Here is a 15,877-nt window from a genome sequence, read left to right as displayed (position 1 = left end):
TATAGCTGGGTTTTTCTTATCACGCTCCAAGACCCATCCCATAAGGCTGAAGTGTTCAGAGGGGCACACCTCAATAAATCCAATTTAACAGTCGGGGCTAAAATGCTTTTGGGTCCTTGTTCACCTAAAGCGCTGGCGCCAGGCTCAAGCGCCCATCATCCCTGGGCCAATCCTGCCAAATTCCAACTGCTTGTAAAAAAAAATGCAATGACAGCTCTGCTTTCCTCCTCAGGTCTTCACGTACTCATCTTCGCCCCAAGATTCCTACAGAATCGTACAGTCCAACTTGCCAGCAGCCAACGGTGTCATCCACGTCATAAGTCCCGCCAGGACAGACTTCAGCCCTGGGGCTGACAGCAATGGCCAGGTACTGTATACACTTAATGTTACAGCACTTCAAGCCCAACATGCCATTGAATCACGATTGTGCAATTTGGTGACACATGCCGTGTGGGTGGTTGTTTGCGCGCGCGTGTGTGTGCGCGCGCGCTCATGTATTTACCATACTGATAACGGTTTTTAAGCCATTCTTGCCATCATATTTCTGAGTGATATTTGTATCACTGAATAAACAGTTGTGGCTGTTACCAACCCTATAGGTACTCAAAGTGTCAACATTGGGCATTTGGACTTGTGCCTGGCAGGTTATGCAAGCAGCAAGCATGTACCGGCCTGTACAGAGGAGGGCGAATTTAGTGAAGATATGGGCAGTTTATGGCCCGTGTGCAATGTTCTTCATGTGCAGTACTATGGTACTATGATAATGCACACTAAATGACTGGAATACTTTTGCGGTTGTGTAATGTGGGCGGGGGGGTTTAAATATTGCGTACCTACCCTAGAGGCATGAGAGCACCCTACAGAAAGGGTACATGGGGGCAACAGGATGGGTGGTGGGGGGCAATGAGAGGGAAGGAAGTAAAGGGTACAGTAGGGATGTTTTGGACTACAGCTTCCATGATCCCTCACCATTGTTTATGCTGGGGAAGGCTGATGGGAGGTATAGTCCATATCAACCAGGGAGCCACAGCCTGCAGACTCCCCGGGGGGGCTCATCATTCAAGTCAATGACCAGGGTGCAGGCCTCCAGATAACATTTTGAAGAGGGTTTTTTACTGCATATTTTTTTAAGTCTGGCGTAAAATGATTTTTTAGAGAGTAAAAAAATAAATAAATTGGGTTCATGCCAGAGTCCAGCTTCTAAGCGCGGACACGGGTAAAGAAGTAATTCCCACTTTTAAAAGGACCAATGCTTTGAGGAGTAAATGAATATTTGAATCATATTCTAATCCATGCTTCTGTGCACCTGGTCAATTCTGAGAATTAAAGGATTAGCTTTTACATTGAATTTACTCTTCAGACCGGGCAGTAATGGGATATAGTTTCTTCATGTGACCTGCTCCGCCGGCACCACTGATCGAAACACGTCCGTGAGGCCGTGTGGGTGGTAGCAGGTGTCATTGTCCAATGTGTTCCTGGCTTCGATATTTTTGTTGTGAAGAGTTTTACCCCATACTTTGTGGGGTTGCCTGTTTTATGGTGAAAAATGGACTTACATATCACATAAGTCTCCCTTGCTGGTGGTTAGACGAGGAGGCAAGTGCTCAGTGTCACCTAAGCAAAAATGAAGAATAATTGATGGACATTCTAAATAAATCATAACCACTGACATTGCTCTGGGCAACCCTCCAAGCCATCGTTTATCAGCCTGCCACGCCATTACACAAGGGAAAAAGTAATATGCAAGTCAGTCTTGGTCCTACCCCAAATAAGGCAGCCCAACCCAAACCGGTGGGTTACCTCCCTTCCTCACGAGACCACAAAGAACACAATACATGTTTCTGCTTCCTTGAGCCTCATCAGTGGGGGCCTAGGCTCTGGACTGGGGGCTGGCTATACCCTTCTGTGAGCAATCTGGCAGTGTCATCACTGCTCCCATGGGGGGAAACCTCCCCTAATGTGGCCTGGGTGAGACAGACGCTCTCTGATCCGAACCCTGGGGACGGTTATTTGAGGGAGGATCAGAGTTGGGAGACAAACCTCATGGAGTTAAAAATTACTTGCCAGGTGAGACGTGGTATCCCCTTTTTCTTCTGCAGATATCTCGCCCATATTGAATGCCTTTATGGCGTATTGTTACACCTCCCCTCATCCACCTAGGAAGAGTGTTGAAAACCCTTTCACCAAATCTGTATACAAGCTATCAAAAACCGACTTGCCTTTGAAAACCACCAAGAACATTTGCCCTAACCGCATGTGCAAGTTGTCAAGCATGGACTTACATTCCCAGAAGCACGAGCATACTGGGATGAGGAAGAGAGATTGAGTAATACAGATCACCCAAGCTGAAACACACCAGCCGCGCTCTGGTTATTTTGAATGCTTACCCACAGCGGGGAAATGTAAACAGCTGAAGCAGCTGACCAAAGGGAGCTTCTGGCGGGAGAAGACAGCATCTCTCGGAAGCGACTGAGAAAGAGGGACTAGAAGGCCAACGGGCTCATCTAGAAGGAGAAGGGAAGCGGACCGTGAGGAAGAACACGCTACAGGGACGCAGAAGCCGAGAGAAGACTTCTGGGCAATTGTTCATGTGTTAGGAGGCCGATCCCACCCTACCAGAGTTTGGGAAGATGCCAGAGAGACCAGCAGGAGCTGAGAAGAGCAGAGAAGCTGGGAAACAGAAGCATTGAGCAGAACGCTGAAGGCTTGCTGTCGGCTTATTGCAGGAGAGATGAAATACGCCAGGAAGAACCGGTGAGTCCACAGAAGGGAAACGGGGACACTGGGATGTATTGTCATACATGCCAAACACCATTAATGAACAAAATAGCACCTGAAAGAAAATACTTGCAAGTCAACATTATTATAAAAGGAGGAAAGTAATCAGAGCAAGAGACTTACAAAGATGCAAGTTTATGCAATACACAAGTAAAAGAATTCCTGGCAGAAGAAAATACCAGGCAGTTTCAAATGTGTTAAGCAAGCCCTGGCAGGAGAAAATAGCAGGTAATTATAAATGTGTTTAAGGAAGCCATGGCAGAAGAGGATACCAGACAGTTGCAAGTGTGTTTTCATAAAGCCCTGGCAGGAGAGTATACCAGGCAATCTGAAGGTGTGTTTGAAGGTGCAAGAAAGTGCATATGTAACAGAGGTCCTGGCAGGAGAGTATACCAAGCAGTTTGAAAGTATAAAGAAATCCCTATGTGAGAAATCCCTGCCAGGATAGAATACCAGGCAAACGGAAGGTGCAAGAGTGTTCATAAAAGAAAGCCCTTGGCAGGAGAATATACCAGGTGGATGCTAATTGCAAACATGTGTTTTCATGAGAAAGCCCTGACAGGAAAGTATATCAGGTATTTAAGATGAACAAAGTGTACATCTTAATTAACTCAAGAAATCCTGATCAGAGCACATTAGGAAAAGGCATAGCAAATATATTAAAGGAGAAAAGAAACCTGGCAGGAGAGTACACCAGTTACCAGGTATCCTAACACGGCAAAGTCCAAGGGTCAAGTTGTTTTGTACACCAGCTGTATTAATACTCAAGAGACTGATAATCCTGACTGAAAACCAGAGTGAAGAGAAACCCAGGGGAAGGGTAATCACCCTAGCTATTTTAAGACAAATTAAACTACAAGTCCCAATATTCAAAGGGGTGTTTGTTAAGTAAGGACTGGGTCAAGTGTGGCGACTACTAGCTGTCATTGTCTCTTGGTAAGTACGTTCGTTCTGCGATCTAAGCTGGTTTGGTGTTATGGCTTACCTACATATTTAGAATTTGTAAAACTGATGAAAATTCTGAGGCAAACTCCAGTTGTGGATGCAACTGGCATAAGGGTTCCAGAGGTGGGCGTCCAGTAAATAGCTCCTAGTAATTCATGTGAGAAGTGCAGTACAAGGAACTCGGAGGCACTTTTCCTAGAGCCAACTGAGAGGACCCCTGAATGTGAACAACTGTACTCTGGAACTCAGAGACACATTTCCTAGCACACATTAGAAAGAACGCTGATCGGGAGGCGCTGAAACCTGGAACTTGGAGGCAAAGCTCCTAGTGACCATTTATTTAGACAATCATTGAACTGAGAACTGCTGGATCCTGGACCTTGGGAGTAGGGTTTGTAGTGGCTGTTGACAAAGAGGTGATACTCTGAATGGCTGCATTCTAGAACTTGGAGGGAAGGTTCCTAATTGCAGAGATGAGAACCGTTGAATCCTGGGACATGCAGGTCAAGTGGCTCATATCACTGGAGAGATACCACCCTGAGTCTGATATACCATCCTGAGACTGAGATACCACCCTGAGTCTGATAGATACCACCCTGAGACTGAGATACCACCTAGAGACTGAAATACCACCCTGAGTCTGAGATATACCACTCTGAGACTGAGATACCACCCTAGACTGAGATACCACCATGAGACTGAGATACCACGCTGAGACTGAGATATACCACCCTGAGACTGAGATACCACCCTGAGTCTGAGATATACCACCCTGAGTCTGAGATATGCACCCTGAGACTGAGACACCATCCTGAGACTGAGATATACCACCCTGAGACTGAGATACCACCCTGAGACTGAGATATACCACCCTGAGTCTGAGATATACCACCCTGAAACTGAGATACCACCCAGAGTTTGCGATATACCATCCTCAGGCTGCAATATACCACCCTGAGACTGAGATACCACCCAGTGACTTGAACGATATGTCCTGATTGTTCTAAGTGAACAACTTTCACTAACAAAAACACAGAGTGCAAAGTTCCAGACCACATGACAAATATACCCCAAAATAACAAATGGTTTGATACTCTGATCATTGCCCAATGTCTCACTTATAGGAATTTCTCAGGGTAGCTACAGTGTCACAGATAAACTAGTAAGCAATCCTATAATGGAGCCCTTGGTGAGGTACCACGCGGGCATCAGAGTAACAATAGAGTAAAGAATGTCGGCTTCCAGCATTTGGGCAAATGGCCATGAGAGGAACAGGCAAAAACATTACCCAAAGGTCATGCTGATTCACAACCATGTACAGAAGCAAAGGTCGCAGCAAAGAGGAAGCGTTTGAGGCGCAGAACATGAAGCAGGCCTACAGGCAGACGGGGCGCAGCAAGTGTAACCCTTTCCTGACTGAAATACAATCACGGTCTCGTGTTAGAAGATACACATGCGCAGCTGGCAGCCAGACTGCCCAGAAGTGTAGTGTGGATACACCAGCCTAATGGCAGAAGAACAACGCAGAGGGGAATTTCCCGTTCCTATCATGGGGTAAGTCTCTGCAAACGCCAAGAGATCCAGGAATGTGGAGACTTGGAGAACGGGGAGATGCTTGAGGAACAAAGTGTGCCAGTGCCGCTCAAGGCGCCAGTGGCACAGGACGGATGTGCAGACCAAGATGTGACATGCCCTGATATGTGGCTCAGTGATTATAGTCGAATTGCAGATGGCTATGAACTTGAAACCTCATGATTCTTCCGAACATGATGAATTGAGACATGAAATAATTAAATGTTGTCAATCTGGAGGGAGGCTACAGTATGCAAGAGGCAGGTACAGGGTGTTCATGGCCAGTATCAACAATCTCAGACGTCCCCCAAAACATGTTCATCCTGTACACAACCTCCTTAGGCAAACTCTGGCCTCTCTTAGCGCCTCATTGATCTAGACCATAAAGATTTCCTGTGGCGTGCTGCAAGGATCGCCTCGTCAGGATCTATGTGGCCCCTCATTTTGATCTTCTTACATCCTGGGGTGTCTCACTGCAATCATATGCCGATGACACCCAGAGAACTCCGGAAGAGAAGGGGAGTTTAACATTCCACAAGAATGTTTGAGGGCCCCACAACATCTCAACATCTACAAGTAAAGAGGTCTAAGACAGAGCCTATCGCCTTTGGCACAAAGAGCAGAACATCCTTACACTCCTTTATTATTGGTCCCTTTGTAGGACTCACTACTGCCTACTGGCCTCTTGTTTGATGAGGTCATGTTGCTTTCTCCTCAAATTTACGCGGCAACCAGTAACGCTTTTTCGGCTACGAAAATTGAGGAAAATGGCGCCTCTGCTTTCCACATGACATCATAAATTGGTGGCTGGTTCTTGATCAATGCTGAGCTTTGCTGGTGTAATGATGTCTATGCTGGCAAAGGGTGCAGAATGCTGCCAGTGTCTTCTCTACAGTCCTGGCAAATGTCCCAAATATCTCGGCCTTTAGACCATCCCAGCAATGGCGTGATGTTCGTAACAGAGGGACCTTCTAAGTGGCATGTCTAACATTTACATGTCTATGCTCTCGAGAATCATTCCATATGGGCCTGCTTCTCAGTATTGCTTCTTTTAAACATAGTTGGAAAGATGGGAGAATGTATTCAGTCCAGCTGTCTAAAATCTGAATCTCTCTCCCTTTTACACTATTCTCCATCGATTCCTTGTTATTGTTCAAGTCTCATTTAAAAACCAATGTATGCAATTAAGCAGCACAAGGCCAGTGCCTAGAGACCCTTGGGTATCAGTGTGCTATACAAATGTACAAAATCAATACATCAATCTTTTTTTCCTTCCTTGACTTCACCCCAAAAACCTCCAATGAAATATCTTCTTAGGCCGCAGGTATCCATCATTGGGTAACCCTTTGCTGTCTGATGCACAACTCATCAAAGACAGAAGTAATCTTTCTCCCGAACCACAATGCTTAATCTCTTCTCCTCTCCCCAATATCATGTTCCCCTGACTTCCTTACAGCGGCACACCCTAAGGCCTGCAACCTTGGGGTCCTGATCTGCATGGACATCAAATGCCACAATTCCATAACATCGACTCCCACTACTGCTTGCATTAACCTGTTGGACATGAGGCAATCTGCCCACTCATCATCTACCATTCTCCTGTCTTGTGCCGAGTCTTCTTGAATACTTCTCCAACCTCTTTTAGGGTCTTTCTCATGACGTGCTTGCCCCCTCCGTCTCCTCATGACAATATCCTATGCTGTTCTCCCTAGTTACTCCTCGACAACCTTCTGCATTCCTCTCCTACTTCCACTCACAGTCTTCACGCTGGCTGAAGCATCGTACATAACCACTGCACACTGGTAGTTACATCTATCCATGTACTGGCCACCCTCCCTGATGTCTTCCATCACCTGTCACCCCTGCACCTGCACTCAGCGCTCTAGTGCCACATCCCGTCCCTACCCACCATGTGCATCCTGTCACTTCCACTCTCTCTCCATAGGTAGTCCTCAGTACTGGAACATCCTACCTCCAATATCAAAAACACCACCAACATCCTGACATTTAAATCAGCACTTAAAAGGCACCTCCTGCTCCTTGAAAATGCACCCTTGCTCTCCAGATGAATGCCCCCGTAACCTTCCTCTCCACTTCTCATACCTGTTCTTTCAGCCCCTACATATACATTTCCCCATTTGTATCCACTAATGTCTGCATTGTGCCTGGTACATTTCCTAGCCCACCACTCTCTGCTACTGGTCCATCATTCATCATTTACAGGTAGGATAGCTCAGTGGCAACACACTTGTCTTGGAAGCAAGACAATGCAGAGAAACACAGGTTCGAACCCTGTGTCTGCGCTTAGAAACCGCTTCAGCATTAAGAGTGTTATGTAACGCACTCCCACCTATGTACTATATTCGCCTCACTCTGTGAGGCTTTACGCTCTCTGTAACCCTGAGCAAAGCATTTGTCCTTGTAACTAAGACCCTTTCTTGCAACAGCGCCTCGATGCCCCTGGACTGTTAGTGCGCTTTACAAATCTAAAAAATAAATAAAAAAACAATTATAATTCATTCCAAAGCAAGGTTACCCACTTTTGTATGTGTTTCTGTTCAGAGCACATTCTTCCAAATAAATAATAAACATATGCATTATAAAATATTGATTTCCTTATATATGGGATAATGTACCCCCTACCATACATTATAATATTATTGCAAGTCACATGACTTCCAATATCCTTTTAATGTATGGTAGGGGGTATTGTATTCCTTATAATACATTTCCTCACACTGTCATTCCCTTTAATACCTTCATCTCTTGCTAAATACAATGGGACGGATCACCCTTTTGCTGATTCATAGAATTAATATAGAATTTGTTTGGATTTAAAAGAGCAAACATGCAGCTCTTATTTTGTAGCAGAAAAATAGTTCAAGCTGTTTCATAAAATGTATTGAAAATAACTTTCATTTTGAGCTTTAAAATAAGTAATAATGTACAGATTCTTGCTAAACTCCAGCAGAGCTTAAATGAAACATTCAACCATAAGCTGTTCCGTGTTAATTACCGGCTGCAATGTGTCACAGAAAACTACTCTGCAAGCCAGGAATTGGAAAGGCTTTTCATGGTTTCATAAGTGCGGCAGGGACAGCTGGAATTCTCTCTGCTGGCTCAAGCAGGAGGCATCGTGGCATGTTTTGTTATGTGGCATTTGTGTAGCGCCTAATGCGACTGGCATGGCCTCAGAGCTCTGTGGGGTGAACACCCTTGGAGGACCGAAGTCCGAGGTATGTATATTGAGAGGAGGATTTTTAGAATGTGTGTGTGCATTGAAGCCAAAACAAACATAGGGAGGGGCGGCTAAGTCTCTGCTAGCGACCCATGGAGATCTGGTTAGTGGATGGGTGCTGTGATGGGCTGTCAGAAGAGTAGGCCAGACAAGGAGACGGATTATGTGACCAGTTGGACCACATTTCTTTCATGGGACTCAGTTGCATGCTAATGGCAGAGGTGATGTGCGATATGAAGTACAGAAGTTATTTGTTGCAGATGTTTGCGGGTGGGAGGCTGTGGCCTGGGGGGCGGGGGGCACAGCTATGTTCTATTGAGATGGAGCACTATACAAATCATAGACTCACTATCCATATGGAAAAAGATGCAGAGTAGTAGCTCATAACAACAGCGAGATTCAAAATGCAACCCTACAACACTACTAAAATACAAAAACGTCGTCCCCTACCTGATTGTCGCAGCATTCACGGTACAAGGCTTGGCAGTGGCTCAGTCATCTAGGGAAAATAGGTGTGGAAGGTGCCTCAGAAGGTGCCCTTAGCCTAAGCGCTTCGCCGGCTGCCTGGACAAGGCTGCCCTAGGAGAAGGCTTCAGATAAGGTGTTCCGGGTCTCGTGGCCTGGACCACCAATACGGCTCATTGAGGGTGTGTAGTGGACGGTGGGCAGGGGGAGGTGGAGCAGTCTCAGGGGCCTAGGAATGCTTTGAGCACGTTAGGGGGATTTGAAGCTCCAAACAAAGAGGGACAAGTTTCCTGGAGGGCTGGGGGGCTGCAGAAGCCCTGAGGTGCATCCTGGTGGTCTCCTTGCAGCAGCAATCGGTGGATACGGCCTCTGTTGGTGAGTCCTCTCCACCCCTAGGGCTTGTCGGGCAGTTGGCGGAAGGAGGTAGAGCAGGCTGAAGGGCCTGGGAGCGCTGTCAGTGTGTAGTGGGAAATACGGGCCCCAAATAAAGATAGCCAAGTTACCTGTAGGGCTGGGGCAGCAGATATGGTGCAGGTTTAGCATAATCAAATGTGAGGAGAGAGATGGTGTACACATTTTACTTTCCGTTTTCTACTTACCTTGCTGGCTGTTCCTATCTGGTGTGTGTGTGTGTGTGTGTGTGTGTGTGTGTGTGTGTGATTCCACCCCCTTGAAATATGCAATATGTTGTGTAATGTTAAAGGTTCTTATACCGGGTACTGTCGCCACTTGCGTGGTTACTAGGAGCTCTGGCGGCTCTGTAAAGCAAGAGGGTGGGTGGAGGCGTAAGTTAGTAGGACTCAGCAGAAAAAGGAGAAAGAGAGCTGTGGTGTGCTGTTGGCAGCTTCAGTTCAGTTGACACCATTTGCTGAGGAACATAGGAGTGCTTTTCGATTGGTAGCCATCATGGGCTATTGTGCCAGGCTATGTGTGGTTTGTTTTGTTGTTGTGGTGTAGTGAAGTATGTGAGGTTTATTGTGCCATAGAGGTATGGTTGTGTTTAGTCAGGAGTTTGAGAGATTTATGCAGAGTTTTTTTATTAGTAGGGATGGTTAGCAGCGGTGCCTTATACTACACAGTCCGTTTTGATTGACTGTTGCATGCATACTTCCCCCTGTGGTGCCATACACTTCCTCCTCCTATGATGTGTGCCGAATAGTGGGTTCTCAAAGGGTTGTATCTTTCCCTCCAGTTAACGCATGGGTTTCTCGAGATTTGGATGTGTTCCCCGTGTACTATGGTGCATCAGTGTAGAGCTGGGCACCCCTCTCTCTCCCCTTTTTAATCCAGGCAATTAAGTCAGACCCATCTCTCTGTCCCTTCTTTCCCATTTGACCCTCAATGGGGAAGGGTATCCGTAGGTCTCCTACTCACTCGGACTTCTCTCGTCTTCCCTGGACTTTGTTCCTGTTCGGCGTAGTCTCCATTCTTTCTCCTCCGTGTGTTAATTTCATGGTGAGACGATGTTGTTCATTCATTTTCCTCCCGTTCAAAGTTGAAGAGCCAGGTTTTGAGATGTTTTCTGAATTTTACGTGATCATTCATATTTGTTAGGGGAGGGAGTTCCAAAGTTTTACTGCTACGCAGGAGAATGCTGATGCACCAAGTTTCTTTCTTGTGTACGGTTTAGGTTCTAGGCAGATGTGATCTGAGTGTTCTGGTCACCTGGTAAATGGAGATTTTCTTTAGTAGGAATTCTGCTCGTTGGTCGTGGATTGCTCTGCGCGTTATATGCGCATTGTTTTAAATGTGATTCATTTTTTGACTGGCAGCCAATGTAGCATGTTTAGTGCTGGAGTGATGTGGTCCCTTTGTGAGAGTTTGAGGAGAAGTGTTGGCGCTGCGTTCTGTATACGTTTCAGTTTTTTTCAGTAGAACCTCCGGCATTCCGAGGTATAGGAATATAGGCTGTTGGTGTAGTCTATCCTGGACCTGATGAGGGAGATGATGGCCTGTGTTGTGTGTGTGAAGGAGAGGAATGGTAGAATCTTTTTGATCGTATGCAAATCGAAGAAGCATTTCTTAATTATTGCGTTTACTTGCGGATCTAAAGTTAGCTCGTTGTCCATTGGGATTCCAAGGTTTTTGACAATTGTGGATGGTGTGGGTGTTGTGCCCAGTTCTATGGTCCCTGGGATGTACTGGTTGCATCCTTGGTTGTTGGATGTAATCATGACTTCCGTTTTGTCCTGGTTGATTTTGAGGTTGTTAATGTTCATCCATTGGTAGAGTTCTTTGAGACAGTCTATTAGCGCTGTGTTCTCCTCTTGTTCATAGCCGAGTTTGTAGATGATTTGGGTATCGTCTGCGTAGTTGTAGCAGGTGAATTCATGTCTTTTGATGAGGCTGATTAGTGGTTCCATGTAGATGTCGAAGAGAAACAGGGATAATGAGGATCCTTGTGGTACACCACAGGTGGTGTCCTGCAGTGCGGATTAGAATGGTTTGATACATATTGTTTCTGTTCTTTCAGACAAAAAGGTTTTAATCCAGAGCAGCACCATGTCAGTGATCCCTATTTCTTCTAATCTCTTTATGAGGATTTTATGGTCGACTATGTCAAATGCTGCAGAGAGGTTGAGTAGTATCAGTGCCGAGTTCGTGTTGGAGTCTGCGTTGGTTTTTAGGTCTTTACATATAGAGAGAAGTGATGTCTCCATCCTTCTCATGGGTCTGAAGCCAACTTGTGCCTGGTCCAGCATATGGTTGTTTTCTACATATTCCACTGTTTGTTCGTAGACATAGATTTCTAGTAGTTTTGCTTGATAGGGAATGTTAGAGATCGATCTGTGGTTTGAGAGGTCTTGCACATCGCCCACTGTGCCCTTGAGCAGTGGTTTGATGTAGGCAGATTTGAATACCTGCGGTACTTTCCCAGTTGAGAGTGATAGGTTGAAGAGGTTTAGGTAACATTCCAACAGTGTACCCTGTGTGAGGATTTATTTATAGATGTCTGGTGGGCAGGGGCTATTTGGGAGTCTGACTTGTTGCTTTTTTCAACCAGTTTCAGGAGTTTATCTCTTGACATTTGTGCTAAACTGTTCATCATGTTCTGTGGTTCTATGATAAGTATGGGCGAATGCATGGTATGGTTTATTGGTCTGCTTTGTATGATCCGGTGTATGTTGTTGATATTATTCTTAAAGTGATCTGCAAGATCATCGCACAGTTTATGTGACGGTACCTGTGTGTTATTGCATCCAGGTTGTTTTCTTATTTCTTTTAGGATGTGGAATAGTTCTTTGTGAGTGTTGGTGGCTTTTGTGATCCGGTCGTCATTGTATTTCTTTTTTCACTTTAAGGATTTCCTTTTTGTATCCTCAGATTTGTTGTTGATAAAATATTCTTTTGGCTTGGTCGTAGTTTTTCCTCCATTCTTTTCCGGTTGAATGTTTTAATGGGGTGCAAATCATCTCCCTAAGGCTTTCTTTCGTGATGGCGTAAGGGTTTTTTCTGGGGCCATGCTGTCGATTGTTTTAGCGATCCATTTCTGGATTAGTTTTGCTTTTTCGTCTAGGTCAATTGCTTCCAAGGTTGCGATCAATGGTTTTGAGGATTCTAGTTGTTCTTCGAGGTTGCTGTTTTTGCCAGTCTTCGAATTTCTTTTCCAGATCGGGGGATACTTTATGGGCTGGTTTTGATGGTAGTTGGATCACGAACAGTAAAATGAGGTGGTGCTCCATAGTATTTGTTATTTGTATTTGGTGGTGCCGTTGAGATCAGTTTTTTGTTAGCAAAGATTGCATCAAGAGTGTGTCCTGCCGAGTGTGTCGCTCGTTTCAGCATCTGTCACAGACTCATTGTCTGAAGCTGCTTAGAGGAGAATGAATATGAGGTTTGTTTGGGGGTCCGATGTCAGGTGAAGGACGAAGGATTCGCAGTTCTGGATGTTCAGCGGTTCTGTTGTATTTATTTTTAGGTGTTCTTTGTAGGCTACTGCAAATCCTCCTTCTTTATTTCCTTTTCTATTTACCTGTATAAATTTGAAGTTGTCCGGTTGTCTAGTTGTCAAGTGTGAAAACTAGACCCACAAAAAGAAAAAGAAAACAATGAATAAGAGACCAGTCCCTTCTACACATGCCGGAGTTACAGTCCTATACATACACATCAGAGGTCCTATTTGTAGGGGGTTTATCAGGCCTATTGGGGGTTGTTGAACAATGTCACAAGCATGATTACTGAATGGCCTAAGTACTCACCATAACCTGTAAAACATTTGTTTACATAAGGGGTATAGCTCAAATAAAGGAGTTCCGGCCCATTAACTCCATTTAGCACAAAACCTATGTCTGCTTTATTCCTCCTCCAAATACACAAGTCTGCACGCTCACCATAGCTGCCTCTGAAACCCTCTTGAAATAATGTTATGCGCAAAGGGTTTGCTTGAATTAACTAAAATGCTATGTTAGACGAGAACATTATGATAGATTGAGTTATGTCATGCCATATTATGTCACGTTTATTTCGTATTTGCAATGTCATGTCACTATTTAGGAAGGGCTAAAAGCCTGTGGTTAATCTGCCAGAAATGCATGTAGGTCTTATGATTTTCCAGCTTGAGCTGTCCTTGTAGCCTGGATAATACCCTAGCGCCTTGAAGCAGCCGTAAATTGTCAGGTAGCGCCCGCCATAAAAGTTTTTGAAAGTGCGTCTTTAATGCCCAACTTAGACATGTAAACAAAGGGCCTCATTCCAGGTACGGCGGTCCGTGAACCAGGGTGCCGGTAACAACGTACCGGCACCCTTTCCAGACCGCCATACTACGCAATGCCGGTAGAGGCATGGATCCCCTGGCAGGCCTGATCTGCTGGGAAATCAGGCCCCTACCGGCATGTCTCTCACTGAAGCACCGCCCCGTTCTCTCACTGAGGCACCGGCCCGTTAGCAACGGTGCCGGTGCTTCAGGGAATGGGCATTTACCGTTCCGCTGCCACTTGTGATATCCCAGTGGCACCGGGATATCAGGCGGCGGAATCAGTGTCACGAGGTTGGCGGCAACCTCGTAATGAGGCCCAAAATCTGGTAAACGGACTACAGCCCTGCAGCTCTCTGGCCGGCCTCTCTTGGCCCTCTTCCTACTCCCACCTGCAAGGCTAAAAACCTTGCATCTTCGACTCCACACTCTCCTTCTCTCCTCACACCTCTGACGTCTCTAAGAAGTCACACTACCAGCTACACCTCCTCAGAGGTATTCTTCCTTTCCTCTCCTTCCCCCAGAATCTCACTGTCTCCAGAGCTTTGGTCCTCTCTAAGCTGGACTATTGCAACAGCCTCGATCTAAATCTGCCTGCCTCTACTCTCCGCCCTCTGCAACTTATCCAGAACAGGACTGCGAGACTTGTCCTTGGCCTCAAGCCCATGGACTGTATCTCTCGAGGACTGAAATCTCTGCACTGGTTCCCAGTGGCTGCGAGGATTAAATTCAAAACCCTCTGCATTGTACACAAGGCCTTCTGAGGTCTGGGGCCGCAATACCTTCAACTCGCTCTTCCTAAACATATTCCTTCTCGAGCTCTTCGCTCATCCGCCTCCAACTCCCTCAGGGTCAGTCGCTTCTCCAAGCAACGAGTTGGTGGCAGATCACCAAGTATTCTAATACTGCTGAAAGTGTTATCGAACGATTGTCCTCATTATTCTGAGAGAACTACATAGGTAAGAATACGTAATTGTTATTGGGACAGCTGTCCCCTTAGGAGTGCATAAAATGGTTTCGTTTTTCTGATGTTCTTGTTTGTCCCAAGTGGCCTTGTGACACTAGCCCATTTGCACCTGAAATTCTTTGAATTTTTAGATTAATGTGCAGGATAGATTTATTCCTTTTCTAAATTCAAACCTTTGAAGACATACGAATGACTCTCCTTGAGGCCATAAAACCGATAGGAGACAATACAGGTCAGTGCACCCCCATTTCCCACCTTTCCTTTTACTGCCCTTTAAAAGCAGACATGGTAACAGCAGCCCAACTCGAAAAAGGCTATACAAAGGATAGATTATGCAGATAAACTCCCATACGAGCCCAGTCTCAGATACTGCTATAACCATCCCATAAAGTTCTCAGAAGGCCTCAAGACCCTCCACAAGCCCTTTTCTCCCAGGAGAAAGGCACAGTCAGCAGCATAGTTCCCTGTAATGTGTGCTAATCTACGACACGTTGATGGCATGCAATCCAGAGTCCTTACGCAGTCTAAGTTTCTTATTTAGTTTTTTCATGGGTCCAATTGGTGGTAGCCTATTTATTCCTCTAAAGTAATAATTCTTTCTTGTTCTAGTCTCCCGAGCTTGGTCTCCAGTCGCACTGGTATCTTCCAAGTCTGAATTAATGAATGGTATGCATGCATAGTCTTCCAGGATGTACATGTCACTGTGATGCCCTCCTATATCTCATACTGTGTTTATCAGTATGATGACCATGCACTTTCACAGGGAGCATCTATACACATAATGCAGGGGAACCCTCTTAGGTTGCACTTAAGTAGGATGCAATGGTGGATTACAGCTTGTACTGTAGGCCGGTGCACATCAACAGAACACACCAAGGACATGGCCGATGATGCATGCACATTTTACAGAGCAGTGCAGAAGAAACTTGCTGCCCTTACTTCACATTTATGACATGTGTTTTTCTTCCACATTATGCAGCTACGAATTGGAGATATTCTTCAGAAGTCAGACACGTTTAACAGATTTCAAACCATGTTGGAGGTGAGTACACGTTGTATTGAATGGCTTCACTGCGTTTATGTTGCTGTAAATAAAATACATATTCTGCTGTACTTCCCTGTCACCACAGAGTGGTAGTGCTGGCCTTATATATTTAGAAACTTCTAAGAGTTGAAGATACCAGATGACCTGGCAGTGCCTTCATATGTCGGCAAGTGT

General features: G+C 45.5%; 1 protein-coding gene across 1 annotated transcript in view; it reads left to right on the top strand.

Annotated features, from left to right (window-relative positions):
- The window catches only part of STAB1 (stabilin 1), a 1,160,316-nt gene that overhangs the window by 315,799 nt on the left and 828,640 nt on the right, over window positions 1-15,877 (top strand). The window contains exons 13-14 of the mRNA XM_069643183.1: window positions 233-367; window positions 15,638-15,700. Coding sequence (XP_069499284.1) covers window positions 233-367; window positions 15,638-15,700 — 198 coding nt within the window. The remainder of the gene's footprint in view (window positions 1-232; window positions 368-15,637; window positions 15,701-15,877) is intronic.

Source organism: Ambystoma mexicanum, chromosome 2p (genome assembly GCF_040938575.1).
Source record: "Ambystoma mexicanum isolate Mex_15411 chromosome 2p, UKY_AmexF1_1, whole genome shotgun sequence".
NCBI classification, from domain to species: domain Eukaryota; kingdom Metazoa; phylum Chordata; class Amphibia; order Caudata; family Ambystomatidae; genus Ambystoma; species Ambystoma mexicanum.
The sequence above is the reverse complement of the archived record's forward strand: the minus strand, read 5'-3'. Positions and strand labels throughout refer to the sequence as shown.